Source organism: Octopus sinensis, unplaced genomic scaffold, assembly GCF_006345805.1.
Source record: "Octopus sinensis unplaced genomic scaffold, ASM634580v1 Contig02961, whole genome shotgun sequence".
Lineage (NCBI taxonomy): Eukaryota > Metazoa > Mollusca > Cephalopoda > Octopoda > Octopodidae > Octopus > Octopus sinensis.
In genome coordinates, this window is record NW_021826139.1 from 1 (window position 1) to 13,046 (window position 13,046).

General features: G+C 40.5%; 1 protein-coding gene across 1 annotated transcript; it reads left to right on the forward strand.

Annotated features, from left to right (window-relative positions):
• Positions 1–41: 41 nt before the first annotated feature.
• On the forward strand, positions 42–12,761 carry LOC118760975 (eosinophil peroxidase-like; the record flags this gene model as incomplete). The annotated part of the gene is made up of 6 exons (XM_036498610.1): positions 42–146; positions 6,005–6,097; positions 6,391–6,447; positions 7,960–8,404; positions 9,283–9,468; positions 12,601–12,761. Coding segments are annotated over exons 4-6 (739 nt in total), but the record flags the coding sequence as incomplete, so codon positions are not given.
• Positions 12,762–13,046: the final 285 nt, after the last annotated feature.

The window sequence follows — 13,046 nt, forward strand, 5'->3', positions numbered from 1 at the left end:
AAAATCTGAATGTATGACACCATTCTATTTTTGAAGTTCCACCTGCTATGATATTAATTCCAATAACGCCAATGACCCACGTAATCCATCGTGTAAATGTATAAAATACAACAAACCAAATCTTATAAAGAATATCCACTGCACAGGTAAGAAGTAAAAAGTTTCTTTTTCTTTAGTTATAACATTGTTTCAGGTGTAATAAGAAAGAAGTTAGTTAGTTAGTTAGTTAGTTAATTTGGCTCAAAAGCAAATAGCAAGGCCATGTAGGGGGACATGGAGTTAAGTACAGGGTGGTGTTCATGTAAAGAGTTCTGGCCACTTGAAGTCCAGGGAGGCTTTGAACAAAGCGGTCGTCGGCATCTTCACCATCTCGTCTGGCAGCTTGTTCCACGGATCCGCAACCCGGACGGAGAAAGCTCCTCTCCTTCGATTGAGATGAAATCGTCGCAGGTAGAGCTTTTCGGAATGACCCCGCAGCCGACGCTCCGGAGCAGGAGTGAAGAACAGCTCTTTCGAGAGGTTACACTTCCCGCTTATGATGTTGTGGGCGAGAATGAGATCACCACGGCGGCGGCGTTTTTCAAGAGAACAAAGGTCGAGCGTCCTCAGCCTTTCTTCGTAGGACAAATTTTTGAGACCATGAACCATGCGGGTAGCCAGCCTCTGGACTCTTTCGAGGTGCTGTATGTCTTTGAGGAGATAAGGAGAAAAGGCTTGAATCCCATACTCCAATATGGGTCTCACCAGCGTGACATAGAGTGGCAGGAATATGCTGCTGTGAGCATTCCGAATGACCGTCGAATCAAAAACAGAATTCCGCGCGCTTTGTTGGCAGCATGGACGCACTGGGCCGAAGGCGAAAAGGAGGAATCCACCAAGATACCCAGGTCCTTTACCTGATCGGTCCTCTCCAGCAGCAGACGACCCGGCTCGAAATCAAGTTGAGTTGCAGGAGTAGACCGACAGGCAGATGACAGCACTTTGACACGTTCAGACACAGGTCCCAATCGTTAGACCACTTCCAAATTTGGTGGAGGCATCGACGAAGATCCTCTATACTACCGCGAGGAGCGACCAGTTTGATATCGTCGGCAATAGAAGGTGTGTTGCGTGAGGTCGTCGGGCAAGTCATTTATGAAGACTAAGAACAACAAGGGCCCAAGCACTGAACCTTGAGGCACGCCACTGCTCGCACTGGAGACGTCGGACCGCGAACCATTAACTTGAACTTGGAAGGAGCGATCTGAGAGGAAGGCACCAACCCATCGTACAATATCCGGATGGAAACTATATGCTTGAAGCTTGACAAGTAGTAGGCGGTGGTTTACCGAGTCAAAAGCTTTGGCAAAGTCCAATAAAACGATGTCAACAGCATCACTATCATCGAGGATGCGCGTCACCAATTCTTCCATTACTAGTAAGTTGTCAAGCATGATCTCTTCGGCACGAAGCCGTGTTGGGAATCAGTGATCGAGGCTGTGTTTAGGAGGTGGAGCATCATACTTTTCTTAAGGATGGTTTCGAACATCTTGCTGATTATTGATGTAAGGGAAACCGGTCGGTAGTTAAGCGGGTCTTCGCGGCTCCCTTTCTTGAAAATTGGGCAGATTATCGCTGTTCTCCAGTCTGCAGGTATAACACCCGTCGCCAATGACATATTGAATAGTCGTGTTAAGGGCTCGCAGATGACCGGAGCCAACGCTTTGATAACCCGTGGGTGTATGCCGTCAGGGCCGTGACCCTTGTTGACATCGAGGTCTTGAATAACACGATTGACTTGGTCCCGCGTGATGATCAATCGAAACATTGGAGGTACCGATCTATCAAATGGAGGGGGTTCACGACCATCATCTTGTTTGAAAATAGTTGAAAAAGCCTCGGCAAATAATTGACTCTGTTGATAAGGGTCCTCAATCGATACGCCTGTTGAGTCTACCAACGTTGCAATCTGGTTGTTCAAGCGAGAATTCCGCTGGACATGGGCAAAGAAGGTTTTTGGATTGCTACTGGCATTTGCCGCGATTTTGTATTCATAACTGAAGCGTTCCTTCTTTCATTTTCACGGCTCGGTCTCGTTGAGTTTTGTACACCTCAAAAGCTGCAGTCGAATCCAGATTTTTGAATTCAGCCCAAGCAATATCTCTGAGTCGACGTTCTCGTTTAACCTTCTTCGTCACCCAGGGCTTGTGTTTTTTCTTCCTCTTGGAAGTCCAACGGGAACTGCCTGGTCAGTCAAACAGATTACATATGCTTTGAGGGATGACCATAGTTCGTCAACTGAGGACAACGTCATCAGGGAACGCCAGTCCAGAAGCGCGGAAGCCTCGGTTAGAATTTCAAGATTAATTGCAGAGAAGAGACTCTACGTGGCAGCGAAGTAATCGTGGGCGTGGAAAAAGTTGTGTGCATGACGAACTTCAGGACCGCATGATCACTCTTGGCAAGAGGGGCGCACACAGATACGTCTGACACTGATCTTGGATAGCGGGAGAATACCAGATCTAGCATAGATGGCTGCTGCCCAGACCGATGCCTTGTCGGATATTCAACATGTTGCGATAGAAAACAATCTTCAGCCACGTCAAGAAGGGCCTGGCCGAACCGGAAGATGTTGTACAATTGATGCGGGCCAATCGATCGTGGGAGCGTTGAAGTCGCCTAGTACCAAGCAGTCATGCGAAGCTGAAACGAATCTTATCGCTTCGAGTAGATGAGCATCGTCCTGGGGGTCGGCTAGAGCCGGCCTGTAGACAGCCAACACGGGCAGGCAAAACTCAGATAGGCTCAGCTTGCAATAGACGGCATCGAATTTTGTTGTAGGTTGAGCATTTGTGGGTAGAATACCGCAGGACGGTTTGTGCTCAGACTTAACATACACAGCAAACCTCCACCTCGCCTTTTTCCTCTGTCACATCTGAAAAGGACGTAGCCCTGCAGGTGGATCTCTGAGTCCTTTACTGCTGGAGTCAGCCAAGTCTCGGTGATAGCTATCACATCAGGGGAGTCGCGTAAGGCCAGTGTAAATAGTTCACTGAACTTTGGGATAAGGAGCACGAGTTGGTGTAGACGATGCTGAGCTGTGAAGTCTGAGGGGCGGGAGTTGGGGAACAAGCAGAATAAAGGGCATCAGAGATAGCATCGTTGACGGGGGTATCAACTTCACTTCGATTTGCCCTCACATCACTTTCCCTGTCAGCACTACAGCATGGGACCAGAGGTAGGACTTGATTATCTGTCCATCTTGGATTCGTAAACCCTTCTCTCCCATTTGTTTCCTCCTCATCTTTAGCTCGGATATCAGGTTCCTCCGGCGAATTCTCTCTCTTAGTGAGTATTCCTCGCGAAAACCCATATTGGGGTCCTCCCAGGCATGCGTCTGAGCTCTGTTCAGAAAGACTGAAGCCTCCCGATCAGAAGAAAAGATTACCCTTATTGGGCGTGGTCTAGTATCTGCGGTTGGGTTCGCTTGGAATCTTCCTAGCCGAGCGACCTTAAGACACTGACATTTTCGTTCACAGAGAACAATTTTCCAACCAAAACGTAAACAAAATTAATGTCATCTTTTAGGCGGTTTATGCCTGTATCACAGGTGGATTCAGCTTGCCATATATTATTGCCGATCTTGAGTGGGCAAAAAGTTCTCTACTATGAGCTGCGGTATTCGATTCTTCATTGGAGGATTTCGAAAGGGTGGTTTCATAGCCATCGGACTCATGTCGGCCTGTGGGTCGATCGAATGGATTTAGTGGTCATAATTTTCCCGCCTGGTTTGGAACTGCACTGCCTCTTCTTCGGTTTGGGGAGCACCACTCCCCAGATGAATCCACATCGAGATCGTTCAGATTGGTTGAGCAATGGCATTAATGGAAGGACAAGTGAAGGAGAATCCAAACAGATTTTATCGTGATCAGGTTTCATAGCCAAATCTGCCCCTCTGGAGTTTTGACTACGTTTCTTCTTTTGGGGAGAACAACGGTCTTCAGGTGGGTTTGAGTCTACGCTCCTCGAACAAGGTTGGGGAACCTCCGGGACCGACAAGGCAGATGAGGAAGAATCCGCACAGGAACGATCATGTGCAGGAACGACCGCCGGTTCCTTCGCCTTCTTTGGCCGCTTCGATTTTGTTCCCTTCGGTTTGGACGTCTCCAGGGAAGAAATCAAGGGTGACCCTGCGTCAACAGGAGACCGTTTATCATGGTCAGGTTTCATAGCTAAATCCGCCCCACTGGAGTTTTGACGACGTTTCTTCTTTTGGGGAGAACAACGGTCTCCAGGTGGGTTTGAGTCTACGCTCCTCAAATTAGGTTGGGGAACCTCCGGGACCGAAAAGGCAGATGAGGAAGAATCCGCACGGGAACGATCATGTGCAGAAACGACCGCTGGTTCCTTCGCCTTCTTTGGCCGCCTCGATTTGTTCCCTCGGTTTGGACGTCTCCAGGGAAGAAATCAAGGTGACTCTGCATCAACAGGAGACTGTTTATTCAGTAAGAGAGCAACAACAGACTTTAGGTGTTCAACCTCTTGTTTGAGCAACAGCAACTGTTCGTTGAGCTGACTATTGGTAGGACCATCATCTTGATGAGAAGCCCTACTTGCAGATCTCAGTTTCGATGCGTAGGTAGCTGACATGATGGATGGTTGACTAAAAACAATCTTCTATGGGCTCTAGGACAAATCGGGGTTAAATCAGGAACAAAAAACAGGTGCAATCCTTGTAGGAGTAGGCAACAGCAGACAAAAACTGAGAGAGTTTGGGCTGAGCCGAATCACAATCCAAGATTGAAAGCAGACGGTGCAACGAGTCGGGAACCCTTCCTAATTGTCTGAAGCAGCTTAAGGATAAGGGATAGTATGTCCAAACTTTAGAATATTGATATGGCTGGTTAGCAAGCTACTTACCACACAGCCACTCCTGCGCCTAGGGATTTTTTAAATAGATCTTACAAAGAACAATATAATAAATACAATATATGGTGTACGTTGCGTCAGCTATACTTCCAATTATAATACTTTGCAAAGCTCCATACTATTAGGTTTTAATAAAAGGGACAGTTATAAAGACAGGGTTAGAGTACTCCAAAACATACATGTTCTGTACCTTAAAAGAGCGAGCAATTAAATCTTACACAAGTGGAACGATGTAAAATTTCAATTCTTCTCAGAGTGATAAACAATTACAAATGTTTGTATAGTCATACTTAACGTTTTAAAATATATTCAGAAAAGAATACGAAAGTGTTAAGGCCTGATATACGTACACCAGACGCTTGTATAAGAGGAATTCAGCGTTTCACTGTTCGTAATAGGGTCATCTGAGAAGTAATATGATAAAAATTACCCAAAATTAAATCACAGACAAGAGAAGAGATAGTTGCTGTTCTTTTGGAAAGATGTCTCGAACAGCTGTAAAAACGTTTCTGTATATATATTATTTGCTTTTTGTTGAAAGCAATACTTTGAACTTCGAAGTAACAAGGTCTTTTAATTTTTAGAAATCAGAATTTGACCATATAATTCATAATTTTAAATTTCTAGGAGTGGATGTGTGGTAAGTAGCTTGCTTACGAACCACATGGCTCCAGGTTCATTCCTACTGCGTGGCACCTTGGGCATGTCTTCTACCAAAGCCTTGTGAGTGGATTTGGTAGACGGAAACTGAAAGAAGCCCGTCGTATATATGTATATGTATATATATGTGTGTGTTTGTGTGTCTGTGTTTGTGTCCCCGACATCGCTTGTCAACCGATGCTGGTGTGTTTACGTCCCCGTCATTTAGCGGTTCGGCAAAAGAGGCCGATAGATTAAGTACTAGGCTTACAAAGAATAAAAAGGCGGTGCTCCAGCATGGCCACAGTCAAATGACTGAAACAATTAAAAGGGTAAAAGCGTAAAGGGTATCTGACATTTTGAACACTCTTCATAATTAAAAAATAATTGCTTAATTGTGATATCTACTGTTGTCTAAATTTTTCTTACTTTAATTCTTGTTTTATCCCTCAAACAGGTTCAGAAACGGAAGGCAAAAATAAAGTCCCCCATGTGATTGACTTGTCTTTTCTGTATTCATCAGTTCATTACCTAGGCAATTTACCGTCCGGTAAGGACCAATACTTTTCATTGAACACACGGGTATATGTATCTACCGACTTATCTACGCATCTATATTTTCTAAGTGTACATTGTAATCCGCAATAATGCTATATAACTTATGGGTATTACATAATATTGCACTACGGATTCGAAATTTTACCATGTTCAAGACGTTCTTGTATCACAAGACGTTCTCAACTTAGATACACAATACAGAAGAAATATCATAAGGGAAGGCTGGAGACAGAAATAATTGTGTCTAACTCACTATTCATTCTTGCTTTTCGTTTCGAATTTTAGGAAAATTCCCTTCGCCTACAACATTTTTTCTAAAAACGGGAAACCCAATAACCGGAGGTAAGATGTTCTTTAGTAGATAATCATCATTATTTCTCTATCTGCCTCTCTGTCTGTCTCTCTTGGTCTCTTTCTCTCTATTTTTCTATGTATATGTGGTGTGTGTGTTTGTGCATTTGTGTGTGTGTGTGGGTAATATTTACATTTGTGTATATATATATATATATATATATATATATATATATATATATATATATATATATATATATATAAAGATGTTCGATAATAAAACGAATGGTTTATACCTGGTAGCTTACTGGTAAAACACGGGCACAGTCACTGTGCTCGTTATGTATCAGATTAATACGAGACAGAAGATGGAAGAGACAAGAGTTTTTATTAATCACTACAATTATTTCGACACATCTAGCATCAATCCCTTACGGGTGGAATACTTAACAACTAGTTCAGGAGCATCCAACGTGTTAAAAACAAAACAGTTCCGCAATGTATCTCCTCAGTTCTCGGAATGAAAAGCAGCCAATTAAAGGATATAGCTTCATTTCGTGAATGTAGAAGGTCAGTATAACGGATTCCTTTCTGCATCTGTTATTTTATTATTGATCTTCTACATTCATAATACATTGCGGAACTTTTTTTGGTTTTAACGAGTTGTATGTGTTTATCACTCGAAGAGACATATCTTCACCGTTGGATGCTCCTTAACTAGTTGTTAAGTATCCCCCCCCCCCGTGAGGGATCGATGCCAGTGATTAATATAAATGTAGTGATTAATATAAATTCTCGTATCTTACCTCTTCCGCCTCTCATTAATCGATACATACACACACACACACACACACGCAAATAGAGACAAATTTTCTGCGTTGTAGCGTTGTCAACTTAGCAGTTTCAACTTTAAAGTTTTAGCCCGTGAAATTTATAGTTTAGCGTCTGTGAAGCAGTTGAAACTCCAACTATTTCCATAATGTGCCACACAGATTCTGTCCCATAATTACATTAAGGCCCTATATATCTTTGGAATATGGTGGATAGGTATGTCCATTTATTCAGAAGTATTAACAATGTTTTCAATTTTACTTTCTTAACTATTTTCAGAGAGATCTTTTTAAATTTATACTGTACATCTTTTATATGAGAGAGACGGCAAAAACAACACAAATTGGATTCAACTCTGATTTATTATCGATTTTATTCACTTAAATCGAGAATATACTTTTGTTAAAGTCTTTAACTCTATTAGTATATTATAAATCTATGAAAAAAAATGATCATCAATAATTCTGAAAGCTTAAGGAATAGTAATGATCCATGTTTGAATTAGATCCTTCCTATGTAATAAAAAAAGCAGAAGTTAAGTAAGCCAAACACTAGCGGAAATGAGATCAAATTTTGTCGAATGTTAACTTATGTATTTCAGTCGTTTGCAACTTAATAAATAATTGTGATTGATATGTAAATTTGACCCTGTTGGTTTTATTGTAACATCTTTCACTAAGAAATTTGAATTTTGTTTAATAAAAACAAAAATTTTTTTTCTATATTCTATAGCTGCAGGTGATATCAATCAGAACCCTTTAGTGTTCGCATTAAGTCGTGTTCTTATGGATGAACACAATAGACTGGTCAGTAAAATGACTGCATTTCATAGACCAAACCCTTCATTTGAAGCAAGGAAGTTACTGATTGGAATATTCCAGCATATTACGTACAACGAATATTTACCGATGCTGCTCGGTGCCAGCACTCCAGTTAGGTCTTTGACTACAGGTACTCGTACTCCCATCAGCAGTACGCTTCCTATGGTTTCTCATTCTTTCGTTCTTGCCTATAAATTAGCAATGGCTTCGATGTTGAGAGAGACTGTAACTATCGATGCAACTCCAAATATTAATCTGAAAGGTATATTAAACGACCAAACAAAAATAGACACTGCCACCAAGCTCGCAAGCATCACTAAAGGAATGCTGACAGACTGCAGCTTAAAAATCGGAAAGTAAGTCAATAATCCGTTGAACACTCTTCTTTCTAAATTCAAATTCTCTCAGAGCAGACATTCTTTTAATAGCACTGGTATTTGTAAAATAAATCCTTTCTACTATAGGTACAAGACCTGAAATTTTGAGGGAAGAGGGATTAGTCGATTACATTGACCCCATTGTGTAACTGGTCTTAATTTATTGACCCCGAAAGGATGAAAGGCAAAGTCGGCCCCAGCGGCATTTGAACTGAGAACGTGAAGACAGATGAAATAACTATTTCTTTACTACCCACAAGGGGCTAAACACAGAGACGACAAACAAGGACAGACAAACGGATCAAGTCGATTATATCGACCCCAGTGTGCAACTGGTAGTTATTTAATCGATCCCGAAAGGATGAAAGACAAAGTCGACCTCGGCGGATTTGAACTCAGAACGTAGCGGCAGACGAAATACCACTAAGCATTTTGCCCGGCGTGCTAATGACTCTGCCAGCTCGGCGCCTTTGTATTTGTAAAATAAATGCTAGTATGTACGTATCTGTATATATAGGCAAGTATATGTGTGTATATGTGTTTTGTGTGTGTGTGTATGTGAATTAGAAGTTACTGATTCATCATATTATTGTAACAAAATTACTTTTTGACAGTATGGTTAGATCAGTGGACAAAAAAATTGTCCTTGTTCATTTTTTTGAAGTAGATTTTACTTATTGTTCGGATGATCGTAAAATAAAAGAACAGTACATCACTGGTATTTATTTTATTGTTTCCCCCTCCCGGAACGTCTAGTGTCTTACCAATCTTAGAAATCATAATGTGTATATATTTTACTTCCTATAACAGTATTACTTCGTTTTTTTTTTCTGATATTTTTAATTTTCTTTTTTCAGAGAAATACCTTGTAATTTCCGAAACGATTGTGCATATTCCGATGTAGTGTCAGTCCTAAGTCAAGATGCGCGTTATTTCGGAATACCAACGTACTTCGTTTGGCTGCATATCACAAATTCCTTACCAGCTGCAAATTTACCCTTACATGATACTACAAATAAAAACCAGTTGCTCACATTCTATGGGTTAGTGGATACTGAAGTGTCTTCATATTTGCTCCTTAACTGGTTGTATACTATTCAGAATATTGGCGATTCACTTGAAATTTGGCAGTTACAATATTTTCTTTATATTCCTTGGGAAAAATCTCTTTTAATCTACTCTTTGTGTTTCAGCTATAACTAGGGAAGCCTAAGAATTGAATTGACAAGATTTGTTAGCCAGGGATGTTGTATCGTAAGCTCATCAGCAATTAATTTGAAGCAAACCGATTTGGCATGAAAATTCATTAATCTATATCATCGGTACATATATATATTCATGCCAAATATACATAACCATTATTTAGTCAGTCAACAGCACTAAAATTAGGAGTCCGATGATTCACGCTAACTACATTTTTTTTTAATGAAAACATTAAGTTTTCACTAATATATACATTGTGTTTCAAAAGTCTATGTCACATTCTAAGAACTCTTATTTCATGAAATACAAATGGTAGCATGACTGAACTGGTACCATTTAAATGTTAAAAATATGTAAAGTTTTATTCTGTTAATTTAATTTTAACTGAATTTAATTTAATTTTGTTTATGTCTCTTTTCAGATCTTGTAACGTGATTCATAAAACAAGAGAAGTCATTTTCCATCCTAGAAACACCCCCTCCTCCTTATATTTCACATGCCAAATCAAAATGGAACGTCTGTCTGGTGCCTGCTTCGTAAACCTTGTACGAGAATTTCGTTGAACACAAGTCCATAATTATGTTTTAGCGTATTCTAGGACGCAAAATGACACCTCTTGCTTTGTGATGACTTTGCTGGACCCGAAAAAAGACAAATAAAACAAAATGAAATTAAATTAATTAAATTAAAATCAAATTAACAGAACTTGACACACTTGGCTTTTAAATGATACCTCTCTACACACCTTACTAATCTCCCTCAGCCACTGAACCAGTTAACTTATTTCCATCAAATAATGGTCATTCACATTTTCACTCCCTCAACCTTTAACTCTATAGCCTTCATACAAACTAATACAAAGTTCATTATTCACATACTACCTAAAACACCCTTCCCTCTTTTTCCCTCCACGCATTTCTACTACAATCACTAGCTTCATTAATAACCCCTAACCCTGAAATTTATTTTTTCCTCTCTATCTCAATACCACCCCAACTCCTTTTTCTAATACACTTAGTTCTCCACAAAATCATTCCATCTTTAATCTCCTTTCTCTCAACATCTCAAATGTAATAGTTTTCCCTGAAGACGGAGGCTGGCATCATGTCTAATCACTATTTCGGACCACCAAGTCCATAGAAACTCGTGTTGGGCTCGTAAAACTCTTATTCAACTCCTTTAATTCCTGATATCATTTCTATTCTGTGTAAGTCGAACCTTTTTATGTGTAAACATTTGCACATTATTTGCATCAAATGTATCTAATGTTTTGCATATCAACTGGCTTAATCTGCATATCCTTACATTTACTCCTATACCTGCTCAAGCTTTAAATCCCCCGAACACTACGAAGTGTATTCTACACGGAGAATATTTGTCTATCATATATATATATATATATATAAAGTGGAGGCGCAATGGTTAGGGCAGCGGACTCACAGTCGTAGGATCGCGGTTTCGATTCCCAGACCGGGCGTTGTGAGTGTTTATTGAGCGAAAACACCTAAAGCTCCATGAGGCTCTGCCAGGTGGGGGGGGGGCGATCCCTGCTGTACATTTTCGCCACAAATTTCTCTCACTCCCTCTTCTGTTGGCCTGCTCGCTTAGCCAGCGGGGTGGCGTCATTTGAAGGCTAAAAACAATGCGAAGCGCATTGTGACCAGCGATGCGTAGCAACACCTGATAGCTTGGTCGATCACGGTGATCACGGTGATATATATATATATATAAGATTAAGGAGTACATTAAGAGAGATTAAATGGCATGCAATATATATTCTTGATTGAGTGGAATTATCTCCGCTTTCAGAGAGGGTAGACGACTATCACTTCGTGGCAAATAGTTGAAACATCAAATGAAAAGGAAAAGTAATCTCAAGAATGAAGACCTCTCCAAAAGTAGTATGTCGTTAAAGAAAATACAGTGACAGTTTGATTGTTTCAAGATAAGGGGAGAGCTGGAGACGAGTTTCTGCATCAATTGCCTTCATCAGCATATCAACAGTAGAAACACAAGCAATATATTCAGCGCAAATACTGAAAATTTACTCCTATGACATTACAGGCATCCTGATTTTTATCATTTCAACGATATATACCATTATAAACTTTAGTTTATCGTGCTAAGGCTTCGCTTTCAGGCACACACAACACACACACACACAACACACACACACACACACACACACACACACACACACACACACACACACACACACATAGGGTATATAGTATTCACAAAATTATATCACACTTGAATTTTTTTGCGTTTCAGTAATTTTTTGATTTTACTCATTCCCGAATTTGATGAACATACAGCGGTACGCATGCAGACCCAAGAAAACTCTAGCTACTTCCTCTCTTCACTACTACCCACCTTCTCCCTTCATCGTTACCCCCTCCATACACACCCCACCCTACACATCCCAACTCACCACCCCAACCTACACATCCAACTCCAACATAAATACCCCTGCCTTCCACACCCTCACCCCAAATCCACATACCCACACATTACAGAAGCACGCACTTACGCGCGCACACATGCACACACGCACACATCCACACGTCTAAGTCACCACCCCCTATCCACACGCTCACACTTAAACACTCTCACATACACACGCACGCACACCTTCATTTTGTGGTCACCAATACTTTATTATCTCCCCTTCTTCCTAACTCTCATGCCTAACGACCTCTGTCGAGCCAGCCGCCATCATTGACTGCTAGCTACAAAAGCATTTTTAAAATTCTCTGTTTATTTTATCGTGTTCCTTTCTGTTGAAGAGCGTATGCTCGAAACGTAAAAAACGTTAAAAAATTTCTAACCTTCCCGAGCGTTAAACTAATACCTCTGTTTCTTGTTTATACACTTGTCTTCGTCTTTCGTTTTTTTTTTTTTGTAAATTTCAACTATATACATATATATATATATATATATGTCTCTGTGTGTGTATATATATATTCCAGGAACCCTTACGACATTGGTTTCCTACCTGGAGCTTTTTCGGAAGAAATAAACGGTCCCAGTATGCTTGGAGTAACGTTAACAAAACTCTTTGAATTCCAATTTAAGAAGCTGCAGGAAGGTGACAGATTCTATTATGAGAACGTAAATATATTTCAGCCTGGTAAGTTGTAAATTATTTATTATTACGGCTTCATTTATTTTAATTTACTAAAGTTCAATTTCTACGACATTATTCCAATGCGTTGAACATCGGGAATTTGGAGTCCTTTAGAGAAACATGTTTCTATTCTTCAGTCTCATGCTAATTTTATTCTACATGCAGAATTTCATCTTTTTGTAACACTTGCATCCTCCAAATATCAGTAAGCTAATTTGGAGAGGTCTTTACTGTAGACTTGACTGATAAGGACTTCTTTTTCGTTCCGCATACTTTCAGTCATATAGA